Raw genomic sequence first — 23,229 nt, 5'->3', positions numbered from 1 at the left:
TGCCCTGTCCATGGTCTTTTCTTTCTCCCTCCTGATCCCCGGTGTGAAAAGGACGTAGGGAGCTATGCTGGAGAGTGGCTGGTGATCATGAGCTCTACAACCCCAAGCTCCCTTTCTCATCGCGAGACTTGGCGTCTCCTCCTTCTCGCGGGAGCCTGTATTGCCGTGTTGGTCAATACCTTCCAAGGAGATGGCGCACCGTTAGTGGCGTCGATTGCCTTTAGTGGAATTGTGTTCGCCGCCACGTACAGTCTGATCAGATGGCTAGGACCGGTGTTCATCAAGGCAGGCCTCAAGGGGAGAGATATGGCGAAGCCAAGAAGACCCGAGATGTATGTACAAATTTGAGATGCGTATAGTGGGATTTTCCACTTTCAGACGTGCGCCTGCTAATGGTTGTTCTAGTCCAGAGACTATGGGAGCTGTATGCGCCACTGTTTATCTTCTGGCCTTGATCTTCTTTATTCCATTTGCCTTTTACAAGGACATTGTTGCCGCAACCTCCGGTGGCGGTAACCGAGATGTTGTATTAGAAGTCCAGCATGTTGAGACTGGTCGGATGCTACATCGATTTCCCCATGGACGGGTTAGAAGTCATTTACCCTCCTGCTTGACCTAACTAGCTAACGGGCGTCGTAGCTTGCGTCCTATCTTTCTGGACTCCTCTCTCTGCAATGCATCGTCATTCTAGGGATTGGTGACGACCTTCTTGATATCCGATGGCGACACAAAGTCCTCATCCCCGCATTCGGAGCTATTCCCATGCTGATAGTGTACTTCGTGGACTTTGGCGTTACTCAGGTAGTCGTTCCCGTGCCCTTGCAGCCGTATCTGGGCCCTGTCGTCGATCTGGGATGGCTTTACTACGCATACATGGCGGCGGTGGCTATCTTCTGCCCGAACTCGATCAATATGTTAGCAGGGATCAACGGCGTGGAAGTCGCCCAGTCTCTTGTGATTGCCGTTCTGCTCATCGTCAATGATGCGCTCTACCTCGCTCCTATTACACCGTTCCCTCACCCAGCTACCGACTCACATCTCTTCTCCCTCTACTTTCTACTTCCATTCGTCGGGGTTTCCTTGGCCTTGTTGTTCCACAACTGGTATCCCTCCAAGGTCTTCGTAGGGGACACCTACTGCTACTTTGCCGGGATGGTGTTTGCTGTTGTGGGCATTTTGGGACATTTCAGCAAAACCCTCCTGTTATTGTTCATCCCTCAGATCTTCAATTTCCTATACTCCACTCCACAGTTGTTCAAAGTGATCCCCTGTCCACGACACAGACTGCCGAAGTTCAACGCCGCGACGGGACTCCTGGATGCATCCGTGACTGAGTGGAATATACCCCCGTCTCCGTTAATTGCGGCTGCCTTGGATCTGCTGCATTCCCTACGGCTGGTGCGCGTTACGAAGAACGAGAAAGGCGAGATTGTCGAATCGACGAATCTGACGATCTTGAACCTGTGGCTGGTCTGGATGGGGCCGATGAAAGAGAATCGATTGGCGTGGAGCATGGTGGGAGTGCAGGTGGTTTGTGGGTTGGCAGGTCTCTTTGTGCGACATCGTCTCGCGTTACTGGTCTTCCGAGAAGACAATCGGACATTTGGAATTGGTGTTTAGATGTGGGCGATGTTGATATTGGGGAACCTATTGCTAGAGTGAATGTCTCATTATGTACGGAGTTACTATATTGACCATTGCCTGTATTTGCTTGCATCCTACCTTCTCAAAGTAGAGCCCGATAACCTCACTACCTAGTTAATTATCTAGGCAGCTTGGATAATTCCGTATCCATGGTCATAACATCTCGCTCGGAACTCCGGATGACATTCTCGATGGAAGATCAGCAGCTCCGCTAACTCCGCAGTTAACTCCAGGCGGTGGAGAAGGATAGCTCGCATCCGGCCATTACAAGACAGAATCGATGACAATGATAGTCATCTGGTTGCATTGTTGCTATGCTCTGGCCCCCATGATTGGTGGTACCTCTAGGAATGCGCAGAAAGTGGATATCAACTCCTGTGATCTTCATGAGGGGCATTTATGCTATCCCCGCCACTCCATATGGCCGGAAGGCATATAAAAGGGCCTGTCCTGAGAAGACAACTTGCTATCCTCAACGCACACCTCCACTACATTGAAGAATCCAATCACCAAACCACTACAACGGCAATGTCGTCTTTCTTCGTTCCTGCCCCCGAACCCCCTACCGAGCTCGGCCGGTACCGCATCCTCTCCTCGACGGCGGGGATCCGTGTGTCCCCCCTCCAGCTGGGTGCCATGTCCATTGGCGATGCCTGGTCGGGTTTCATGGGCTCCATGAACAAGGAAAGCTCATTTAAGCTGCTGGACGCTTTCGTGGAGGCCGGCGGAAATTTCATCGATACCGCCAACAACTACCAAGACGAGCAGTCCGAGACGTGGCTGGGGGAGTGGATGACCGCGCGCCAGAACCGCGACCAAATCGTGCTGGCAACCAAGTTCACGACCTACTACAAGGCCCACGCCCTGGGCAAGGGCAAGGCCCCCAACCACAGCGGAAACCACCGCCGCAGCCTGCACATGAGCGTGCGCGACTCGCTCAAGAAGCTACAGACGGACTACATTGATATCTTATACCTGCACTGGTGGGACCATACCACCTCCATTGAGGAGATCATGGACAGCCTGCATATCCTGGTGCAACAGGGCAAAGTCCTCTACTTGGGCATCTCGGACTCGCCCGCGTGGGTGGTTAGCGCAGCCAACACGTATGCTCGTGACCACGGCAAGACCCCCTTCAGTATCTACCAGGGACGGTGGAATATCATGAAGCGCGATTTTGAGCGCGAGATCATCCCCATGGCCCGGCATTTCGGCATGGCGCTGGCCCCGTGGGACGTACTGGGGAGTGGCAAGTTCCAGACGAAGAAGGCAATCGAGGAGCGGAAACAGCGTGGAGAAGGACTGCGCAGCATGCTGGGCGCCAACGTGCAGACGGAGGAGGAAGAGAAGATGAGTGCGGCGCTCGAAAAAGTCGCCAACGAGCATGGTATTGAGTCGGTCACGGCCATTGCGTTGGCGTATGTCCTCCAGAAGGCACCAAATGTCTTCCCGCTCGTAGGCGGCCGGAAGATCGAACACCTACATGACAACATTCAAGCGCTGAAAATCCGGCTGACGAAGGAACAAATTGAGTATTTGGAGAGCGTCAACCCGCTGGACCCCGGATTCCCGAACAACTTCATTGGAGAGGACCCGCACGTGAGTGGAGTGACGCCGTTTATGTCGGCATCGTGTGCGCCGCTAGCATTTGTAAAAGCGCCGCAGGCTATTGTGCCTTGAGATGTGTTTTCTGAAGTAATATGAGAATAGTACCTTTATAATATTGTTGTATACTTGACGTCACGATGCAAAATGAGCCAACTAGCGAAATCTCAAATCATCGGCCGAGGGTTAGTCAGACCCCGTGACCTTCCCCGCGAATAAGCGCCGCAACGCCGGTGCCGGCGCCCGTCCCAACCAATGACAGTGGCCTCATTGGCGGCTGACCAGCCGATCTCGGCGGCGTCCCTCATCGCGGCCACAGCGACATCGCGCTGGCCACCGCAGTTAAAAGCTCTCGACTCCTGCTTCGTCCCCAGGTTTCAGTCTCTTAAACATCTTCGTCATTCTGCTCAAGAGGCCCTGGTCTCTTTTCCTGTCCTTTGTGCCGAGTTTCCCTCTTCTCTCGTTTTCCCCAAAGCTCATCTTATCACTTGCCCCTCATGCCTGGCGCCGACAAGAAACCCAAGACCTTGTATGACAAGGTCTTGGATCATCACATCGTCAATGAGCAGGAGGATGGTACTATTCTGCTGTATATCGGTATGGAACACCTTTATGTCAAGCATAGATCATTTGGTCGTCGCTAACAGCTCCTGTAGACAGACACCTCGTTCACGAAGTGACTTCTCCAGTATGCAATCGTCCTCGGCACACTCAATTCCTCCCCACTCTTCTAACACCTATATAGCAAGCTTTCGAAGGCCTGAAAAATGCTGGTCGTAAGGTCCGCCGGCCGGACTGCACCCTGGTGACCGTGGATCACGTATGCCCATCTAACCCTTGCTTCCTATCTAACATATCCCTGACGCTGAACTTTTTTTTTTTTTTCTTCGCACAGAACATCCCCACGTCCACCCGCAAAAACTTCAAGAATGTCGAAGAATTCATCGAAGAAAACGACTCCCGTCTCCAGTGCACCACCCTCGAAGAGAATGTCAAGGACTTCGGCCTCACATATTTCGGCATGGGCGATAAGCGTCAGGGTATCGTCCACATCATCGGCCCTGAGCAGGGTTTCACCCTACCCGGAACCACCGTCGTCTGTGGTGACAGCCACACCTCTACCCATGGTGCCTTTGGTGCTCTCGCCTTCGGTATCGGTACCAGTGAGGTCGAGCACGTTCTGGCCACCCAGACCCTGATCACCCGGCGCAGCAAGAACATGCGCATCCAGGTCGATGGGGAGCTGCCTCCCGGCGTCACCAGCAAGGACGTCGTCCTGCACATCATCGGCGTCATCGGTACTGCCGGAGGTACCGGTTGTGTCATTGAGTTCTGCGGATCCGTCATTCGCGGCCTCAGCATGGAGGCCCGTATGTCCATCTGTAACATGTCCATTGAGGCGGGTGCGCGTGCTGGCATGATCGCACCGGACCAGATCACCTTTGACTACCTGAAGGGCCGTCCCCTGGCCCCCAAGTACGGCAGCGCCGAGTGGAACAAGGCCGTGAACTTTTGGTCTAGCCTGGCCTCCGACGAGGGCGCCGTCTATGACAAGACCGTTCTACTGGACGGCAAGGATATCATCCCCACCCTCACCTGGGGTACCTCCCCTCAGGATGTCATTCCCATCACTGGCGTCGTCCCTGGGCCCGACGACTTCGAGGATGAGAACCGCAAGCTTGCTTGCAAACGCGCCCTCGAGTACATGGGTCTGACGGCCGGTACCCCGATGAAGGAGATTCCCGTGGACAAGGTCTTCATTGGCTCCTGCACCAACGCGCGTATCGAGGATCTGCGCGCCGCTTCCAAGGTTGTCCGGGGCAAGAAGATCGCCGCCAACATCAAGCGTGCCATGGTCGTCCCCGGTTCCGGTCTTGTCAAGCAACAGGCCGAGGCTGAGGGTCTCGACAAGATCTTTGTCGACGCCGGTTTCGAGTGGAGAGAGGCCGGTTGCTCCATGTGTCTGGGTATGAACCCGGATATCCTCTCCCCCCAGGAGCGCTGCGCCAGTACCTCCAACCGGAACTTCGAGGGTCGCCAGGGTGCCGGTGGCCGCACCCACCTCATGTCTCCCGCCATGGCGGCCACCGCCGCCATCGTCGGAAAGCTGGCTGACGTCCGCGAGCACGTTGTTGCCAGCCCCGTCCTCGGCAAGGTCCAGCCCAAGGTTGACGTTCAGCAGACTCTGGAGGAGCCGGAGACGGAAGACGAGCTGGAGCGCATCATGGACATGCCGGCCGACAATGAGCCGCACGCCAACACCTCGAGCGCTGGCACCAGCGCCGGCCTGCCCAAGTTCACGACCCTGAAGGGCATCGCGGCACCGATGGATCGCTCCAACGTCGACACCGACGCCATCATTCCCAAGCAGTTCCTCAAGACGATCAAGCGCACGGGTCTCGGTAGCGCGCTCTTCTACGAGCTACGCTACAAGGACGGTCAGGAGATCCCCGACTTCATCCTCAACCAGGGCGTCTACCGCAACTCCAAGGTACTCGTGGTCACCGGCCCCAACTTTGGTTGCGGTAGCTCGCGTGAACACGCCCCCTGGGCCCTGCTCGACTTCGGCATCAAGTGCATCATCGCCCCGTCCTTCGCCGACATCTTCTTCAACAACACCTTCAAGAACGGCATGCTCCCTGTCGTGATCTCCAACGACGCCGAGCTGCAGAAGATCGCCGCCGAGGCCAAGGCCGGCCGCGAGATCGAGGTCGACCTCGTCAACCAGCAGGTCAAGGACGCTGAGGGCAACGTTCTCGCCGCGTTCGAGGTGGACGGCTTCCGCAAGCACTGCCTGATCAACGGTCTCGATGACATCGGCCTCACCCTCCAGATGGAGGACAAGATTCGTACCTTCGAGACCAAGCGCACCCTTGAGACTCCCTGGCTGGATGGCAGCGGCTATCTCAAGCGTGGAAACCGCGGTCCCACCATGGTCCAGGCCGCTCCCGTGCCCAAGACCAACCGCGGAGATGTCAAGACGGAGCCTCTGGAGTGGTAGATTTCAAGATATTTACGACGTACATGCAGCTTCAGTAACTATTTCCTTGGGGCACGCTATGGTAATGACGCATTATTGGCACGGTTTTTGGCACAAAAATTGCTTTCTCTACTCATATGTAGGGTGCGCAACATGGATATTAATATAATGATTTCTCTATACAATACCATTGATTCTCTACCTCATAAAGTTCACTTTACTTTGAACCATAGGCTCACTCACATTTCAAATCACACCAGTAGTTGGAGAAGATCAACAACAATGCCATGCTTCGAGAAATTAAGATTAAATACAACAAAACGCCACCCTCATCAAATCCGGGGAATAAATGAGCGAAAAAACGTCCTAACATGCGCGTCCAACCTTCAAAAGAGCGTAACGACATTGGGCTCATGATCCATCGAGTGGAGATACATCAAAATCTCCAAATATGGCGTCTCTCATATGTCATGCAAATTATGTGTGCAGCCATGGGGCCCGTGGTCCTTTCTCCCAGAGAGAGAAGACCAGCGGGGTTAGACTGACCGAAATTAGATATAAAACTGGGCAAATGCCTCCCCTAACGCTGTCGGACGTCAATACCGGATTAATGTACAGATACCCACTGCCTTCACTAGCTTCCCTGAATATCTCCTACCGCCGCTCCGGCTAAGTGTATGCATGTACAACACTCGAACCGGTGCATACATGCTGAAATATATCTCCATGTAAATCGCTTGTCTATATCAAATGTCTCCCATGTCAGAGCCGGGTGTCGTCCAATAGACAGAGGCTCGCTTAGGGCTTGGTGAGCTGTTCCTTCCGGAAGAACAGTAAGAATCCAGCACTAGAATAGTCGTCAGAGGAAGGTCCAAACACTGAGGTTGTAGTGTACTTACCAGATCAACAGCTGGAAGAAGAGAGCAATCCAGAACCATGCATTGGCAACCGCACGGGGCCCGTCTGTAACATCGGGAGAGATGGGGCCAGGACCGATATTGTTGGGACCGAATGCCCGCGCACAAATCGTAGCAATTGATCCCAGAACCTGCGATGCAAGTAGTGTGAAGCAAATATGCATCCGAGTCAACGTCTGGAGCAGAATCATGCCGAACCCGAGGCCTTGAAGAGCGTCCATTATACCAAGCCACAGCCACAGGCTTCGAGAAGCGAGGGCGCCAGCTGTAGGTCCGCCAGCCCATGGTAGGAAGAGACCCATCCCTGAGACACCCCACCAGATCTGCGCCCAGCGAGGAGCTCCCAGTCCGCATGCGAATACAGGAAGGATCCAGCTGTGGCGGTTGGACAGGCGGGCAAATAGGAACAGAATCCCTGCCCAGACGATGCCGAAAAAGACAATAACCAAAATTCCAACTTCCCAGTCCTTAGCATGGTTGGAGCTCCAGAGGACTAGCAACGTGCGGTTAGCTTTTGTATTAGAACATGTTAACCAGGTAGTACTTACAAGCCCAATTGCGTCCATAGGGCGCACTCAGGAAGAAGTTCTGTAGAATGACGACAATAAAGTTCCAGATCACAATCTTGCGCCGGAAGACGGACTTGTAGAAGGACGGGACCTTTCCAGGCGCCTGGCGGTAGTAGCTCGGTAGCCCAAAGAAGACGAGCAAGCCAATAGCCCAGAGAAAGGCAGCGATTGGCAAGCAGATAGCACTGGAAGGGCTTTTGTCAGCGATCAATTCCATAATAGTTGATGAGATAGGCAAAACATACGTCATTCTCCAAGTCTCTGTAATATTGCTCTGAACATTGGTGACCCCGTTGGTAATCGCTTGCGATATGGTGGTTCCCCAATACCACAATCCGATGATATAGGCCTGTTGCGTGCCCTGGATGATGCACGCGCGGAACACCCACTCCTTTACCTGGACGCCATTCTCATCACCGAAATTGAGGGCGAAGAAAAGTGCACCGCTGGAGGATGCAGCAGCGTACACTCCAGCCCCGACGTTCTGTATCCACCCTCTGGCGAAGATATTGGTTTCGAAATGGGCGACACCGATGATGAGGAATGACAGGCCGTACAAAAACCAAGGAAGAGATAAGACGATCACAGACTTGCAGAAGCGGAAAAGGAACCACCAGATGATCGAGGTGATCAAGTAAGTTGTCGCAATTCCGTAGAGCTTCTCAGGTGTTTGTCCCACTTCTCCCGTAAGCAGAGTGATCTGGTATGAATTTGCTGCGATAATCTGCCCCAGACCGAGAAATAGCGAATAGATGGGCCACCCGCCAATGCGGACTTGCATCCATTTCCTTGGCCCAGAGGGAGGGACATAGTCATGTCCAAGTTGGAACTCGTCGTTTCCGCCCTTCGCATCACTTCCAGATTCACGAGACCTAGAGTCCTCGTTGGATATAGAGCCAGATGGCGATGTGTTCTCAAGCTTGGTCTGGAAAATTGAAGAGGCAGGGGACTGGTTGCGACCCAGGCGTGCGTCACGGAACTTGTCAAACCATTTCTTCTCGCTCTTGACAAGATATTCCTCGATGCAAAGCTGGGACTCTGAGTTCGAACCATTCAGTGCTTCGAGTTTCTTCTCGAACACTCTGTAGTACTCGCCATTGCTATCAGTGAAGAAAGGATCAACCTTTTGAAGCTTGTAATCTTTCTTTTCACCAATGATGGAATCGACTGAAAGAGCCGAGGAGCAGCTGAGTCGGTTCCCAGGCTGTGCATGATTATACACAGGTCTAGTCGACTGTGGCACTCCATCTTCTACGTCCGACGTGTTCGGAGATCCAATAGCTCGCTGAAGGGAAGCCTGACTGGAGTGCCTCCGGCTAAAAAAATCTCGCGCGGGAGATTGACCTTGCGAATCACGTTGGTGTGCGGCAGCTCGACGGCCCTCTTCGATCTGCTCAGGAGTGAGAGTGTACTCCTCATCTCCATAATAACTGGGGATCACATCGTCATCACTGCTCTCCTCGGTCATAGAGTTTGTGGCACTCTCCTCGTTACCAATATAGCTTCGCCTCAGGCGGCGACGACCTCGACGCACGAGATGACCCGGACCGGCCCGAACACCAAGGGAAAGATGTCGGCTGAGGCCAGACCTGGGCTTCTCATTGCCACCAGGACTTGGGTCACGACTGTACACAATGGTGTTTCGTTGTTGCGGTCCGTATGCGCTCAATCGGTTGATGTTGGAGTAACTTCCCTCCCTCGAGTGTGCAGGGGGAGGTGTCTGCACTCCAGTGGGAGTCATGGTCCCTGAGGCAATGGGAGGCGTCATCATACCACTAGGAGTCATCATTCCACTTGGTGTATTGTACCCGGAAGGCGTCGTGCTCTGACCTTGAGACTTGGCGATTGCCTTGCTGTGAATACGAACGGCAGTGGATTGCAAAATCTCCAAGTCCTCAACCCACTGGGCTACAGGAAAACGCTGCTTGGCGGATCGGGCACGCATTTTCGCACGGACATGCGGCTTGGAGCTGAGTGCACTGCCAATGGCGAGTTTGAATTGCTGCAAGAGATGGGAGGTAGTGGTCGATTCGATGTTGTACCACCAACCAGGCATTTGTCCAAGACCACCCACACGCGCACCGATACCAAGTGCTCCCTTTCGACCAAATTCAACAGCGACGAGGCCGAAGGGCTCATCACGAGACGGAATCAACGCGAACTCAGCGCCAGAGAAGATATAGGGTGGGAGGGCCGTGAATTCAGGTCTTGAAAACACACGTCCGGGGTAGAGCTTCATCATACGGTCAAGTTTGAGTGCGGCAAACTTTCCATAGAGGTCAATGACGGGGCCAACACAGATGAGCTGGACGTTGGGGTTAGATTCGAGAACAGCAGGCATCACATCAGCAATTAGGTCAATGCCCTTCTGCATAGACCATCTTCCGACAAAAACCAAAAGGTCAGCATTGGGGTTCTGCTCGAGTCCGGCCCATTCCTGCGCTTGACGCCTGAGTTCTCCTCTGCTGGCCTCGTAGTTTGCATCAACCGTGATCTCGCTATCTTTCGGTAACTGCTTATTCCACTCGCCGGTGTCGGAGGGGTCAGGGTTTGGTAAATTGCCAACTTTCTTCAGACCCCAGAAGATGGGGTAGCGGGCATACGAGCGCTTGCCATACTTTCTGGAGACACCGACAGCACCGAACCCCTGCTGGTGTAGACGAAGGTAGCTAGCACCAGCGTGGAGCATGTTGAAGACTTCACCAAACTGGACATAACGTCTGGCAGTGTCGCGGTCAAGGTTGAAAACAGAACAGACTTCATCTCTCTCCTTCTGTGTCCGCATGGGCCACAAACCTTGGAATTCGGCGTTGTGGAGCGACAGGCACACAGGGACGGTTTGCGGAAGAAGATAAAGAGGAGCGATGGACCCATGATAGTCATTAATGTGGTAGAGATCGATCGAGAATCTCCGGATAGCTTGCGCGATGCACTGGTTCCATGCAGAATAGTAGATTGCGCTATCCAGGTCGTCCATGCGGGCAGGGTATGGCTCAGCGCTTGACTGTTGACGGAAAACCGGTGCATCCAAAAGAACATATGTAATGTTCTTCAAGACATGGTACTGGACCTTCACTTCGTAGGGGTTCCCAAGGACCGTCACGAACATTGAGTCAGCTGGCTGGTCAACAGGGTATTCGATGCCTCCACAGCACGGGACCACCCAGATCAAGTTCTGATGCCCAAGGTGTTTGCCCATCAACTGAGCCATGACGCCCAGGCCACCTATTTTAATCTTGATGGCCCAATCTTCGATATCGTATTCCATGGTGGCGATGAGAATCGTCCGTCTGCGCGATGCTCCTGTTCCAAACGCGGGCGTGCTCTGTAGAAAACCGGACTTGTTCGCGAGGCGCATAAATGGGTTGATCTTCTCCCCTTCTCCGCCCTGGTTGGACTTCCTTCGGAATGCCAGCGGTAAGATGGACTTCCTTTCACTGACGCCAACCTGATTGAATTTGACCTGATAGAAAGACTTCATGAATGCATAAACGCATGCAATACCCGTGACGATTGGCACAACCCAGAGAAGAATGTACACTGCGAGCTGAATAGCCCTCGATCCCGTCGGTTGGAGATGCACTTTCAGGGTACCATCATCAACTCGCAGATTCCATGCCACATATGGTGAAGGAGGCAGATCAGTGATATTCATGACGGTTCCACTGAGAGAAGAAGGCGGCATTCGGTCAAGCACACCATCGCCGTCCACATCCCCGTAGACAAAGGACTGATCAGGTTGGCCATCAGGATTCATACCCCAGACATTGAACTGTCCCTGGGCCGGGAAATCTGACAAAAATCGGAAGGTCCAGAGTCCATCGCTATCCTGCTCCATGACGTTGTTCAATCCAGCGTCAAATCCGTATTGGTTAAATGGGCCGTTGAAGAAGAGATGAGGAAACCGACGTCGACCATTCCAGTCGTAATCACCCTCTTGGACATAGTCGCTGCTTCCAGTCAACTTACTCCAGTATTCAACGCGCACATGCTTCCCTTGCCACCTCTGCTTGTTCGTTCCAGACCAAGGCAATTCTTCAATGGTGTCATTTCCACCTTTGTAATCCATCCAATCAGAATACGACGATCCCCAGTTGGTTGAATAACGGTATTTGTCTGCCCCTGCAGCCTTGTGTTGGATGTAAAGCTTGCCATTGTCGTCCTGGTGCAGGAGGGAGGTGGAATAGTTCGCACGATTGAACACCAGCGGGTTGTCCGCTTGACCAATTCGAATCAAAAAGTGGTCAGTGGCTTGCGTAGATTTGCCTCTATCGGAACTTGTCGCATTCTTGACCGTAAGCCGATGGACACCATTGTAGACTCCCGTCAACTTGGCTTTCCAGACCCAGGCGTTCGGAAGCTGGCCCGTCCATCGCGTCTCAGATGGGTTAACATCACTGCAGCTCACACTGCCTTTGCTGATGGATGGTGTCTTGCCAGATTCAGTGGTCGATGTGAAGGAGATCGATTTGGTGACGCCGTCACAGTCCATCTTAGTCGAGAAGTAGAGGCTCACATCGATATCTTCTGAGTCATTGGGGCCCACTTTGGAAAGCTGAGGTACATCGTGACCAGGTTCGAATTGGGTGATCATGGGTCGAGGTCCAACAAAGACTCTCTTGGGTACGTATGCTTTGAATTCATAGGGGTTGAACGTCATGCTCTCCAGACAGCCATTGGTAGCATTCGAACCATTCAAATGCAATGTCTTCGGCCCATCGATGAGTTCATGTTCGTCATGGGGATAGAACAGGTTGACAACAGTCGTTCCAGTTGTGAACGGAGAAATCAGAGCCGAGTCGTTGCTCTTGCAGTCAAATTTGTACTCCACGGTCTTGTTGTCGTTCTGGTATACCAGCCACACTGGCTGGTTATCACCCGACCCTAAATCTTGAATGGACGAGACTGTGTCACGCAATATCGACCACATCCCCGTCTCTGTCGCAGTGCCGTTCGAAGCAGGGTAGTAGACATCGCGTGTCTGTTTCGAGAGTTTCACAACGGAATACCCATCATTCAACACCGGATAGTCCTCCCGCATCTGGAACATATGTTTGATAATGTTCCGCAGGGGATGGGAGGGATCACGATGGTCATAGGTGACTGCTTCATCGTGACAGCCTTGACGTCCAGCAGTGATGGGCCAATCGTGATACTGCGACGCATTTAGCTGAAAGCAGCCATGCGTTTTCCACGCCGTAGCAGGAGACATTGCTTGACGACCATAGACATAGTTCGAGGCGGTGGCGTCCAAGATATAGAAGGCTTGTTCCTCTCCCCACAGTAGGATCGGGATACCCGGGAGATGGAGGGTGGTGATAAAGTGTGCTAGGAGCTGTCTCTCGATGCCAAATTCAATGGCAGGCCAACGGAAGACATCCTGATTCGTGGCGCCATACATATGGCGAGGGTCAAATTTTCCCGTGTTGGCGTTAATCATATCGTTCGTCATGACCATCACGTTCCAAGCGTCAGTCCAGTCCAATGGTGTATCGTAACCTGCAGCCAGATTACCGTCCAGGCCAAGGAACCGAGTAAGAGTACGGTATACCGAGTAATGGAAGGCACCAGAATCAAGAGCCTGCAGACCATCCTCGCGCAAGAAATACTGCTGCTTAGACTTGTTCGTCATTGCCATTGAATCCATGGCTGAATCGGGATACTGGTCCGGTTGCCTTCCGCGTCCCAGATAGATAGCCCCGAAGTTGTTTCCACCAGTAATTTCTCCAGGGAGGAAGAAATTGTCCTTGCCAACGCTTCGAGCACACTCCCTGTATGCAGAGGAAATTTCTCCAAGGGCATCCACGGTGGCCTGAGTGGCTTTATCGTACCGAAATCCGTCGATATCAAGAGCCTTGATAATCATACAGGAGTGTTGGATGATTCTCTCCCTGACACTGGGGTTCCATTCGCGCAAACGGTCCTGGACGGAAGCGAACTTGGCCAGTTGACGTTCCCAGTCGGGATAGACGCCAAAGGCCTCACGGTCTCCATATTGGTCGAAATCACTGTTGTAGCATCCAACCAATTCGTCTCTAACGGATTGGTCCACTGGAAATCCGGTCTCGTTCCAAAACCGCGGGTAATCACAGGTTTCGTTGTACTCGTTACTAAATCGAAAGTCGACATACTGGCGCTCGCTTTTCCAGAGTGCCTCATGCTCTTTCACGGAGAACGGAGTCGTCTCGTTCAGGTATCCTTTGAAACCGATCAAATCGCCCATGCTGCGGACCATCAATATCAGACATCATGTCCATGTTATCAAACAAGAAACGAGGAGCACATACGTTGCAATAGTATTGTCGAACAGGACATACATTCCCCGCTTATGAATTTCTGTGATCACATCTCTCCATGTCTGGATAGTACCGAAGTGCTGATCAAGTAGTGTAGTATCGAGGATTGAGTAGCCGTCCGAACCCCAGGGTTGATTCATCAGAATTGTTCCTGCGAGATAGATACCCTTCAAGATGGGTTAGTCATTCTGGAGGTATATCGTACGACGCAGTGGCAGAACGTACCTTCACACCCATTCCTTGTATGTAATCTAGGGTATCCACCAAGCCAACTGCATCACCTCCATGGCGCATCTGATTGGAGTCCAGGTCATGCTCAAACAAAGTTTGGTTGATGTTATCGTTTGTAGGATCTCCGTTCACAAATCGGTCGAGGAACAGCGTATAGAAGGGGAAACGCCAGCTTTTAGGAGAGGGATAATACTTGTGGTTAGGCCATTCGATGTGAGTATACTTCGCCGGATCCGTAGTGTCCTTGTTTGCGTTCAGGTTATACTCCACGAGGGACTCCTCGTAGGGCCAGCATGTTGCTGTTGCCGCAAAGAACGCAAGCAACGAGCCTGCAAACCGCCACTGCATTGTCAGCGGTTGCTAAGAAGAACCGATTGCCTCGTTCAACTCCACAAACCCGACATGTGTTTGTAGACGTCAACGATAGACAACACGTCAGTGCCGTAGGGAGGAGTAGTAGTAGTGTGGGAGTTATCTGGCAAAGGATTGTCCCCGACACTGCTTGCGCCTGCTGCCCCCCTTTATGTGTCTTGTCCAGGTGAGGGCGGCTGAGTCCCTGTCCAGAAAGCTTGATAAGCAGGAGATAATCGGCAAAGCGAGGGCAAAGAGCTTTCAAAGAATAAGATAAAAGGTGGCTGAAGGAGCGTTGAAGTAAAGGGGGAAAGCAGAGAAGGGGAAAAAATCAAGCGAAAAATAAAAAAGATATACCGATAAAAAAAAAAAAAAAAAAAAAAAAAGGGAGAGAAGAGAAAAGAAGAGGGTCAATCCATCCAGCTATTTGTCCGAAGACTTGCATGATAGACACTAAACGAAATGGGTTCAACTGAACCATTGTGAGATACGATGTACATACCTACTCCGTGGGTATGGCCAGGAGGCGAGGGATTCGCAAAACGCCTTAGACGAGGAAGAAGAAACGCCGATCCTTCTGAGATTTTCCATGATGCAGCCGAGAAAGAGGCGTGTAGGCCCACTGGTATGCGAGATAGTGTAGGCAGACAGGACACAGAGGCCATCCTGTGTGTTGAGTGGCAGGGTGGAGCATCGAGACTCCCTCGGGACCAGCATTCGTCCGTGCATGGCGAATGAGAATCGGATCGCTCGCTGTCCGAATGGAGGAGGTAAATGGAGTGACTAGTGCTGAGTGAAATCCGGAGGGCAGAATGGAAACACGAAGGAAGTGGGAGTGTTGTGTACGGAGTAGAGAGAGACCAGACTCCAGATGTAGAGTGCATATCGGATCTCCTGGAAGTGGGTCTTGATGGGCTCGCTTGGTTGGACCCACTCATCCCAATCTGGTAGTGGGGAGATCGACCTCCAATGTAGGCAGTCATCCGGGACCTGATATATCAGATTCCCGCCGAATGGAGCCAAATAAGTTTTCCGGATATTACGATCCACCGATAGTGAGTTAAGGTGTCCGGCAGTTTAAAATAGCGGTGTCGTAAATGGCAGTTTTCATACAACTCAGGGCATTTTGAAAGGAGTACCTAGGTATCTTTCATCCAAGGTCCCTCAAGAATTTTGTATCCAGTATAATTATAGATTCAAGTATATCCCCGATTCCGCAACTGCCATGTTCTCTCCGTTTCCACGGGTCAGGTCGTCTCTAAACAAGTTCATCAGCATACAGCATGATAACGAAGTCCCATGAGGCCCGCCCAGAAGCAAAACTACACTGTAAGAATAGACTAATCTGAATGCCAATCATGCGTCAGCTGGGACATGATGTGTAGTAGGAAGCTAGAAGATTTTCTACAATTATCTTTCAACCGAGATATATCGTAGGACTGATATCTGTCCACAATTGTGCGCCAGACTCAAGGAAGACGTAGCCCATCGCCCAGCGGATCTTCATATAGTATAGAAAATCACTCGAAAATTAGCCAATAGTCATTGATGTAATGCTCCCAAATCTTACTACAGATACGGAAGATGAGCTACCTTATCATTCCATTGCTGTCCATTCAAACCATGGGCATCTGTACGTCTCCCAGCTCATACCTACAATCGGCCGCCGAGAATGTAACTTGGCGCTAGGTCCATTTTTATATAGCACCAAAGGTCATGTATCTAGAGGACAACTGGACATTTGGCGCCCTTGCTTTGACGATTTCGAAAGAAACAGCGAGTATTTGACAGGTCCTTGGAATGGATCGTCCGTCTGAATTCCCATAGATGGTAATCACTATATAAAATTGCCCGTTCCCAATGACAAGGTCTCGGTCTCTAGTGGTAACGCTTACCCCGCGTTACAGGGGTTGATCCAGGGCCAGAGAACTCCCAAGGACACCAAAGTGCCACTGGCTGGTTTCTATACCGACTGCGGAGGAGGTAGGTACCTGAGTTACTGGGTTCCTGTCAGGATGACCGACATGTACAGGGAACTGAAACAAGTACCACAAGCTTGTGCGGGTAGTCGCCTCGAGTTGAGACTCCCTGCTCGTCTTTTTCTTTTTTCTTACCACACGGAATCAACTACGTGCCAATCCAAAACATAGATATACATAGGGAGATAAATTTCCAGTCTGGTCAAAAACCCCGACGCATGTTCTGGTGTTAATTGGGAAGCATCTCCAATGTCGACTGGATCTCATTGTTTCCTCTGTATAAATCCTTTGAAGAAATCTTCCGATAAGAATGAGTCCGCGATATGGGATACGTGCCTGTCGAGTCTCCTTCAATAGAGTCGCCGGTCGGTAGCTAGATCAGGTTGGCGAGAGCTCATGTTCATCCCTTGCGGAGGTCTCCACCAACTAGTGTATGCGGATGTGCTGTGGCGTTAGTGCAACTGTCATCGATAATTGACATGTACAATGCCAGCAATCTCGCCATGTGGGCCCGGTTGACGAAGAAACGCCCTCCTCCCTTTTTATATAACAACAACGGCGTGTGTAATGCGTTTCCGAGAATAACTGGGCGCGTGCTGAGAGGTCTCCAGCTCAGCGGGAGGACAAATTCGGTCACCATGTCAAACTGATGCGGGGATTAATACCGCCGATTAGGTCGGGTGGGACGACCACACAGACCGCCTCCTATTCCTGTTAGGCAATCAGGGATGCGTTCTAAGTGGGTGGCTGGGGACGCCACGGATGATCGCTGCCGGGGTGGATCTCACTAAAACTGCCTCCATAGGAGTACATTATCAACGCTCAGGTAAGAACGGTCGAACTGACTCCCTGGGACGGAGTACAGCCGACATGAACTATGATCCACCACACATCATCTCAGTGGGGAACTATGCCATGTTCGCAGCCTTCAGGAATGGAAGATCGAATCCGCATGGATATAGGAAATAGCTATCATGTCAACCAAGATCACAGGTTCTATCAAGATATGACACTAGGTATCAAAACAGCCAGGTAATTGACTGTAGAAACCCGGTCAGATGAATTAGGAATCTGGAGCAAGAGAGAGTCTCCTGTTCGAATGTTCTAGAGAGGATTTGATATCAACCGATTAGCCGGGACTCGTACCGCCCCATTGGTATGTAGGCGAACCTAAGTTCTTTCAATGGTGGGCGGTTTGAGTTTGGAGCAGTCTTCAACCCACAGACATCCGAGTATCGACATCGAGTGCCTCTGATGGCCCAGTGCGTCCGCGCTCTTTCCGGATCCTTCGCGTAATCTCCCAACAGCATCGTGGACTCAAGAATTCCGCGGCTGGGGCTCCAAAGTCACAACTGCACTTCGCCATGTCGTGTAACGTCAATTTTTGCCTTACTGTAGCAAAGCTCTGAACCCCATGCACAGTTCATAGCAAGGGCCTCCGGCCAGGGACGCAGTTACGTAGCCTGCTGGCGCAGGCGCATAACGGTGCATCGCACGCCAAGAATTCGATTGGTCTTAGACGACTTTTGAGTTAAGTTGCATGATTCTCTCCACTTTTCAGACTTGCAAAGATAACTAGCTTATCCAATGTGCAGATGCTGACGACCGCCAGGCACATGGAATGTGCCGAGGCCGGTTAGAAGGGAGGCCAGAATACCTATGTCTTATGCACGGGCGCTGGAAAACCGGGCCCCAGTGACTCATCCTACTTGTACATATCACTTTGCGGGTCAACCGTGCAGGATCATGGACGTCCCAACTAGTGAATATGCCAAGCGCGTTGACTGAGCTTCTGAGCTTGCCCCGGCGGACAACATCGCATCCAAACCTCCAGCACTAGTCGCTGCATGACCTGCTGTCTTTTATCTTTCTTCCACATATCCTCGGCCTAATCGGAGGCTGCCTGACTTGCTCGTTCATGCAGGAAATGGCGGTAATTTTCGCCTCATCACGCAGGCTCTGTTGCTTCCAGGGACCGGTGAAGACCGGTTGCCGGGGAGTTCTATCTCAGCTCGACTATCATACGCAGGCCTTCGCTGGTGATGCGACAGTGTACGGTTCTTGCTAGGGTTATTGCATCTCAGCCAGCCTTGGTATACATGTTTCACTCGTGCTGCACGACAGCTACATTGATGTCAGAGGCCTTAATTTAGAACAAAAGGCACCAAATCCAGCTCATAATGAAGAGCTTTCGGAAGTATCATACCTGGACGTCCTCATTGGAACAAGATACCACCCTCGGCCGCCGATGATTCGTGTTGATTCACACGAGTAGTATACCTAAGCACGATGCATGTTCAGTCATGTCTCTCTGAGGAACTTGGAGATTTTTGCAACACTCTTGACGCATTTCGTATCTAGCTCCATCTAGTTTCATTGCATAAGTGACTCTTTACCTAATTTGTCATGTCCATTGCGTGCCTGTAAACGCGGTGTCGACGGTAGCTGTCCGCGAGTAGAGCGTTTTACAGAACTCTATTGAGCTGAGTTGTTCACAGGAGACTGATTCCCAAGACAGAACAACCTATAGATGATACTTCTAACTCATAGTTAGACATACCATGCGCTCCTTCACTTTGCAGAATTCCAACTTCGGGATCCAAGTACAACATGGGATATATAATGCAGCGCGGTGACTGACTTCAGGATTGAGGAGATAAAACCCCTTCCGGAGAAAACAAGCTAAACTCCGATAGCTCTTAGAGATCCCTTTCTGACACTAGCAGCCCCTTGGCCATACTCAATATGTCACTAACGGCACTGAAAGCTTCGCATCCCATATCCAGAGCTCCCATTTTACTAGGAACCTTGCACACGCGTGTTATCAAACTAGACAAAATTCAAAACACATCATAGAATCATTGGTATCATTTCTCCCGTACTTTTGTGCACCTATTCTATCACAAGAACGAATCTACTCCGCTCCATAGCGAGCCCGGTAGTCCTTCAAACGCTGAATCTCCGACTCGCCAATCTTGTCACCCAGCTTCTCAATGAGGTCATGCAGACCGATGACGGCGCGGATGGGAATGCTGTCACCAAGATCGCGCTGCGCAACGCCCACAGCGCTCTTCGTCTCCGAGTCGCTGACCCGCTCCTCCCGGTCCAAGAGGACGACCACACCAGCGACAATGCCTCCCTCCTTCTGGATGATGCCGACAGCCTCGCGCAGGGCAGTTCCGGCGGTGATCACGTCGTCGACAATGACGACACGCTTGCCCTTCAGCGGGGCACCGACAATGTTGCCTCCCTCGCCGTGCGCTTTGGCCTCTTTGCGGTTGAAGGAGTAGCTGACGTTGTCCCAGGTTCCCTTGGGAGGCACGGCAAGGGAGTCGCGAACGGCCAGTTCGTTCGTCACCGCCGCCGCGATAGGGATGCCCTTGTAGGCGGGGCCAAAGATAATGTCGAAGTTGGGTTTCGTGGTGCCATCAGCGGCGGTGGTGACGAACGGCTCGGCAGACAAGACGCTTGCGTAGGCGGCGGAGGTAGCCCGGAGGAGGGGCGCAGTGTGAAGAAGAGAGGAGGTGAAGAAGTAGGGCGACTCGCGACCCGATTTCAGAACATAGGAGCCGAAGGACAGGACATTGTTGGAGATCAAAAGAGGGAGCAAAGTTGCCTTGTAATCCTGATCGGCGGCCATTTTCTTAGATTTCTCGCGGAAGAACGATGTTGTAATTGGATTAAGAGTATAGGAGAGAAGAGAGAATTGTATTATTATGCTCGTCAGAGTCAATTGGGGTATTCAAGATATGTAGATAGTATCGGCGTGTTAATCGGAGGAAGTGAAGATTTTCGTATTTTTTTTTTTCTCGGGGTTATCCGTCGCAACGGAGAAGAGGGGCAAATTGAGGGGCTCTTCCGCTTTGGTCCCTGGCAGCATTACTACTGCGGAATATATCAAGAGTCATCAAAGGGCTTCTCACCGCTTGTAGAGCATTCTTTGTCACGAACATATATTTACTCATCCCAAAGTCCGTCCAGTAGTTCAGAAGAATATTTCCAAATAACTCCTAACATTTCAATCGTTGTTGTGAGTGGCCAACTGGCTTGCAGCATAAGCCCAACAACACGTGCTCCACCGCCTCCGAACTCCGGCCCTCATCCTCATTCTCAACCTCCCTCCCCTTTCTCTCCTCTCTCCCCAGGGCACATTCCAGTGCTGCTGATTTCTACCACCTTTTCTGCCGTTGCTTTCCTGTTCCATTCCTGTTCTGTTCCATTTGTTGGGTTTCGTTTGGAGGTTTCTTCGACGGTCTGATATTTGAATCGCTGGCGGGGCCGGTGAGAAGAGCTGACAAACACGATCACGCAAGAAGCTTTCTCTTCCAGACAGACTATATTTCTGAAGGATTCTGAGGTATCTTCATCCCGTGAAACTTCAAACTACTCATATGGCCCCCCATTTCTTCGTCGCGTCCCCTTGGATCACAATACTGACCCTTGACTCTTCTCGCAGCGTAATCTCACCCAACAATGCATATTTCAGAGAAGCTCGCCCAGAATGAGGCGGCCGGGAGGCCCGGCATCTCATTCGAGTTTTTCCCTCCCAAGACTGCTCAGGGTGTGCAGAATCTCTACGACAGAATGGACCGCATGCACGCGTTGGGACCCTCTTTCATTGATATCACGTGGGGTGCCGGTGGCCGGCTATCGGACCTGACTTGTGAAATGGTCAATGTTGCCCAGTCGGTGTATGGCTTGGAGACCTGTATGCATCTGACTTGTACGGACATGCCGTTGGAAAAGGTAGATGCTGCGCTTCAGTCGGCATACAAGGCTGGCTGTACCAACATTCTCGCTCTTCGCGGTGACCCTCCCCGTGAGAAGGAGAAGTGGGAAGCCACCGACGGTGGGTTCCGCTATGCCAAGGATCTGGTCAAGTACATTCGGGATAAGTATGGAAACCATTTCGATATCGGTGTGGGAGGCTACCCCGAGGGCGCCGACGATAATCCGGACGTCGATCTCTTGATCGATCACCTGAAGGAGAAAGTGGATGCTGGAAGCTCGTTCATCGTCACCCAGATGTTCTACGACACGGATAACTTCATCAACTGGGTTAAGAAGTGTCGTGCCAAGGGTATCAATGTCCCTATCATTCCCGGTATCATGCCAATTCAGACGTATGCTGCCTTCATGCGACGAGCGAACTGGACCAAGATTCGAATTCCGCCCGAGTGGCTCGAGGCGCTGGAACCGGTCAAGAACGACGACGCGGCTGTCAAGGAGATCGGAAAGGGATTGATTGCGGATATGTGTCGGAGGTTACTCGCTGCGGGCATTAACCATCTGCATTTCTACACCATGAACCTCGCTCAATCAACCCAGCTTGTTCTGGAGGAATTGAACCTCACGCCGTCCGAGGAGACTCCGCTCCAAAAGCCTCTGCCCTGGCGTCCGTCGCTTGGACTCAACCGTAGAGGCGAAGATGTCCGTCCGATCTTCTGGAGAAACCGCAACTCTTCCTACATTGCCCGCACCCAAACATGGGACGAGTTCCCCAACGGTCGCTGGACCGACTCGCGATCTCCTGCATTTGGCGAGCTCGACTCTTATGGCATCGGCCTGAAGGGCACGAACGAACAGAACATCAAGCTGTGGGGAGAGCCCAAGTCGATTCGCGATCTCGCCCATATCTTCGTCAAGTTCATGCAGGGCGAGTTGGCTCGGCTGCCTTGGAGTGACACTCCCATCAGTGGTGAAGCCAACGCAATTAAGGACAAGCTGATCGAACTCAACAAGCGAGGTCTCTTCACCATTAACTCCCAGCCTGCTGTCAACGGCGCTCGTTCCTCCCACCCCGTCTACGGTTGGGGCCCGAAGAACGGCTTCGTCTATCAGAAGGCGTACCTCGAGCTTCTCGTGCCCCCTTACCTGCTTGACGAGCTGATCGCCCGCATCGAGAAGAACGAGGACCTCACGTACCACGCTGTCTCCAAGACCGGTGAACTGCGGACCAACACTCGTGATAGCCCCAATGCGTTGACCTGGGGTATCTTCGCGGGACGCGAGGTTGTACAGCCTACCATCGTCGAAACCATCAGTTTCTTGGCCTGGAAGGATGAAGCCTACCGTCTGGGAGAAGACTGGGCCAAGTGCCACGAGGCCGGCAGCCCCAGTAGGAAGTTAATCCAGGATGTCATGGACAACTGGTACCTGGTCAATATCGGTGAGTCTCCTTCCATGCTCAATCTTCCTTTTGATTGAACCCGCTCCTAACCTATGAACAGTCAACAACGACTTCCACAATTCGTTCAACCTCTTCGAATTGTTCGACGGCCTGGACGTCAAGGACATCGACACCGAAATAGCTCCCGAACCCAAGCCTCAGGAAAACGGCACTCTCAACGAGGCCACTAACGGAGCCGCCCTAGAGGCCTCCGTGAGAAACTAAGCTCGATCAGGCGAGCCCTGATCGTCTTTCCATTCCCTTGCATTTCCAACTTTTCTTCAACGAAACGACCTTACTAATTCAACATCTATTTATCTCAACGATACCTGCCTGGGGCTGCTAAACTCCCCAGGACCTGAAATGTTTTACGGCGACACGAACTGAAGACCTCTCAACGACTTCTTCTCTCAGCGTTTCTTAATTTCAACATGACATTCCAACCATATACCCCGTTACTTTATTTTTCTTCGTTTTTTCACCTCTTT

General features: G+C 52.0%; 6 protein-coding genes across 6 annotated transcripts; 4 read left to right on the top strand and 2 right to left on the bottom strand.

The window, feature by feature from the left end:
* Window positions 1–87: 87 nt before the first annotated feature.
* Window positions 88–1,620, top strand: ATEG_01452 (UDP-N-acetylglucosamine--dolichyl-phosphate N-acetylglucosaminephosphotransferase; the record flags this gene model as incomplete). Its single annotated transcript, XM_001208817.1, has 3 exons — window positions 88–332; window positions 406–586; window positions 640–1,620. 3 exons carry the CDS (start codon window positions 88–90, stop codon window positions 1,618–1,620), a joined length of 1,407 nt encoding a protein of 468 aa, XP_001208817.1.
* A 552-nt stretch (window positions 1,621–2,172) lies between these two features.
* ATEG_01451 (aldo/keto reductase) lies at window positions 2,173–3,324 on the top strand (the record flags this gene model as incomplete). Its single annotated transcript, XM_001208816.1, has 1 exon — window positions 2,173–3,324. The coding sequence occupies one exon, from the start codon at window positions 2,173–2,175 to the stop codon at window positions 3,322–3,324; it is 1,152 nt and encodes a 383-aa protein (XP_001208816.1).
* Window positions 3,325–3,746: 422 nt separating this feature from the next.
* luA (3-isopropylmalate dehydratase LEU1) lies at window positions 3,747–6,250 on the top strand (the record flags this gene model as incomplete). The annotated part of the gene is made up of 4 exons (XM_001208815.1): window positions 3,747–3,846; window positions 3,897–3,937; window positions 3,995–4,069; window positions 4,145–6,250. The coding sequence occupies 4 exons, from the start codon at window positions 3,747–3,749 to the stop codon at window positions 6,248–6,250; spliced, it is 2,322 nt and encodes a 773-aa protein (XP_001208815.1).
* A 777-nt stretch (window positions 6,251–7,027) lies between these two features.
* Window positions 7,028–14,590, bottom strand: ags2 (alpha-1,3-glucan synthase Ags2; the record flags this gene model as incomplete). The annotated part of the gene is made up of 6 exons (XM_001208814.1): window positions 7,028–7,076; window positions 7,129–7,639; window positions 7,695–7,900; window positions 7,961–13,939; window positions 14,003–14,178; window positions 14,237–14,590. The coding sequence occupies 6 exons, from the start codon at window positions 14,588–14,590 to the stop codon at window positions 7,028–7,030; spliced, it is 7,275 nt and encodes a 2,424-aa protein (XP_001208814.1).
* Window positions 14,591–19,486: 4,896 nt separating this feature from the next.
* ATEG_01448 (orotate phosphoribosyltransferase) lies at window positions 19,487–20,212 on the bottom strand (the record flags this gene model as incomplete). The annotated part of the gene is made up of 1 exon (XM_001208813.1): window positions 19,487–20,212. The coding sequence occupies one exon, from the start codon at window positions 20,210–20,212 to the stop codon at window positions 19,487–19,489; it is 726 nt and encodes a 241-aa protein (XP_001208813.1).
* Window positions 20,213–21,045: 833 nt separating this feature from the next.
* Window positions 21,046–22,966, top strand: ATEG_01447 (methylenetetrahydrofolate reductase (NAD(P)H) MET13; the record flags this gene model as incomplete). The annotated part of the gene is made up of 2 exons (XM_001208812.1): window positions 21,046–22,741; window positions 22,803–22,966. 2 exons carry the CDS (start codon window positions 21,046–21,048, stop codon window positions 22,964–22,966), a joined length of 1,860 nt encoding a protein of 619 aa, XP_001208812.1.
* Between the last annotated feature and the right edge of the window lie 263 nt (window positions 22,967–23,229).

Source organism: Aspergillus terreus, genomic scaffold, assembly GCF_000149615.1.
Source record: "Aspergillus terreus NIH2624 scaffold_2 genomic scaffold, whole genome shotgun sequence".
Lineage (NCBI taxonomy): Eukaryota > Fungi > Ascomycota > Eurotiomycetes > Eurotiales > Aspergillaceae > Aspergillus > Aspergillus terreus.
This window is presented reverse-complemented; position numbering and strand designations above follow the sequence as displayed.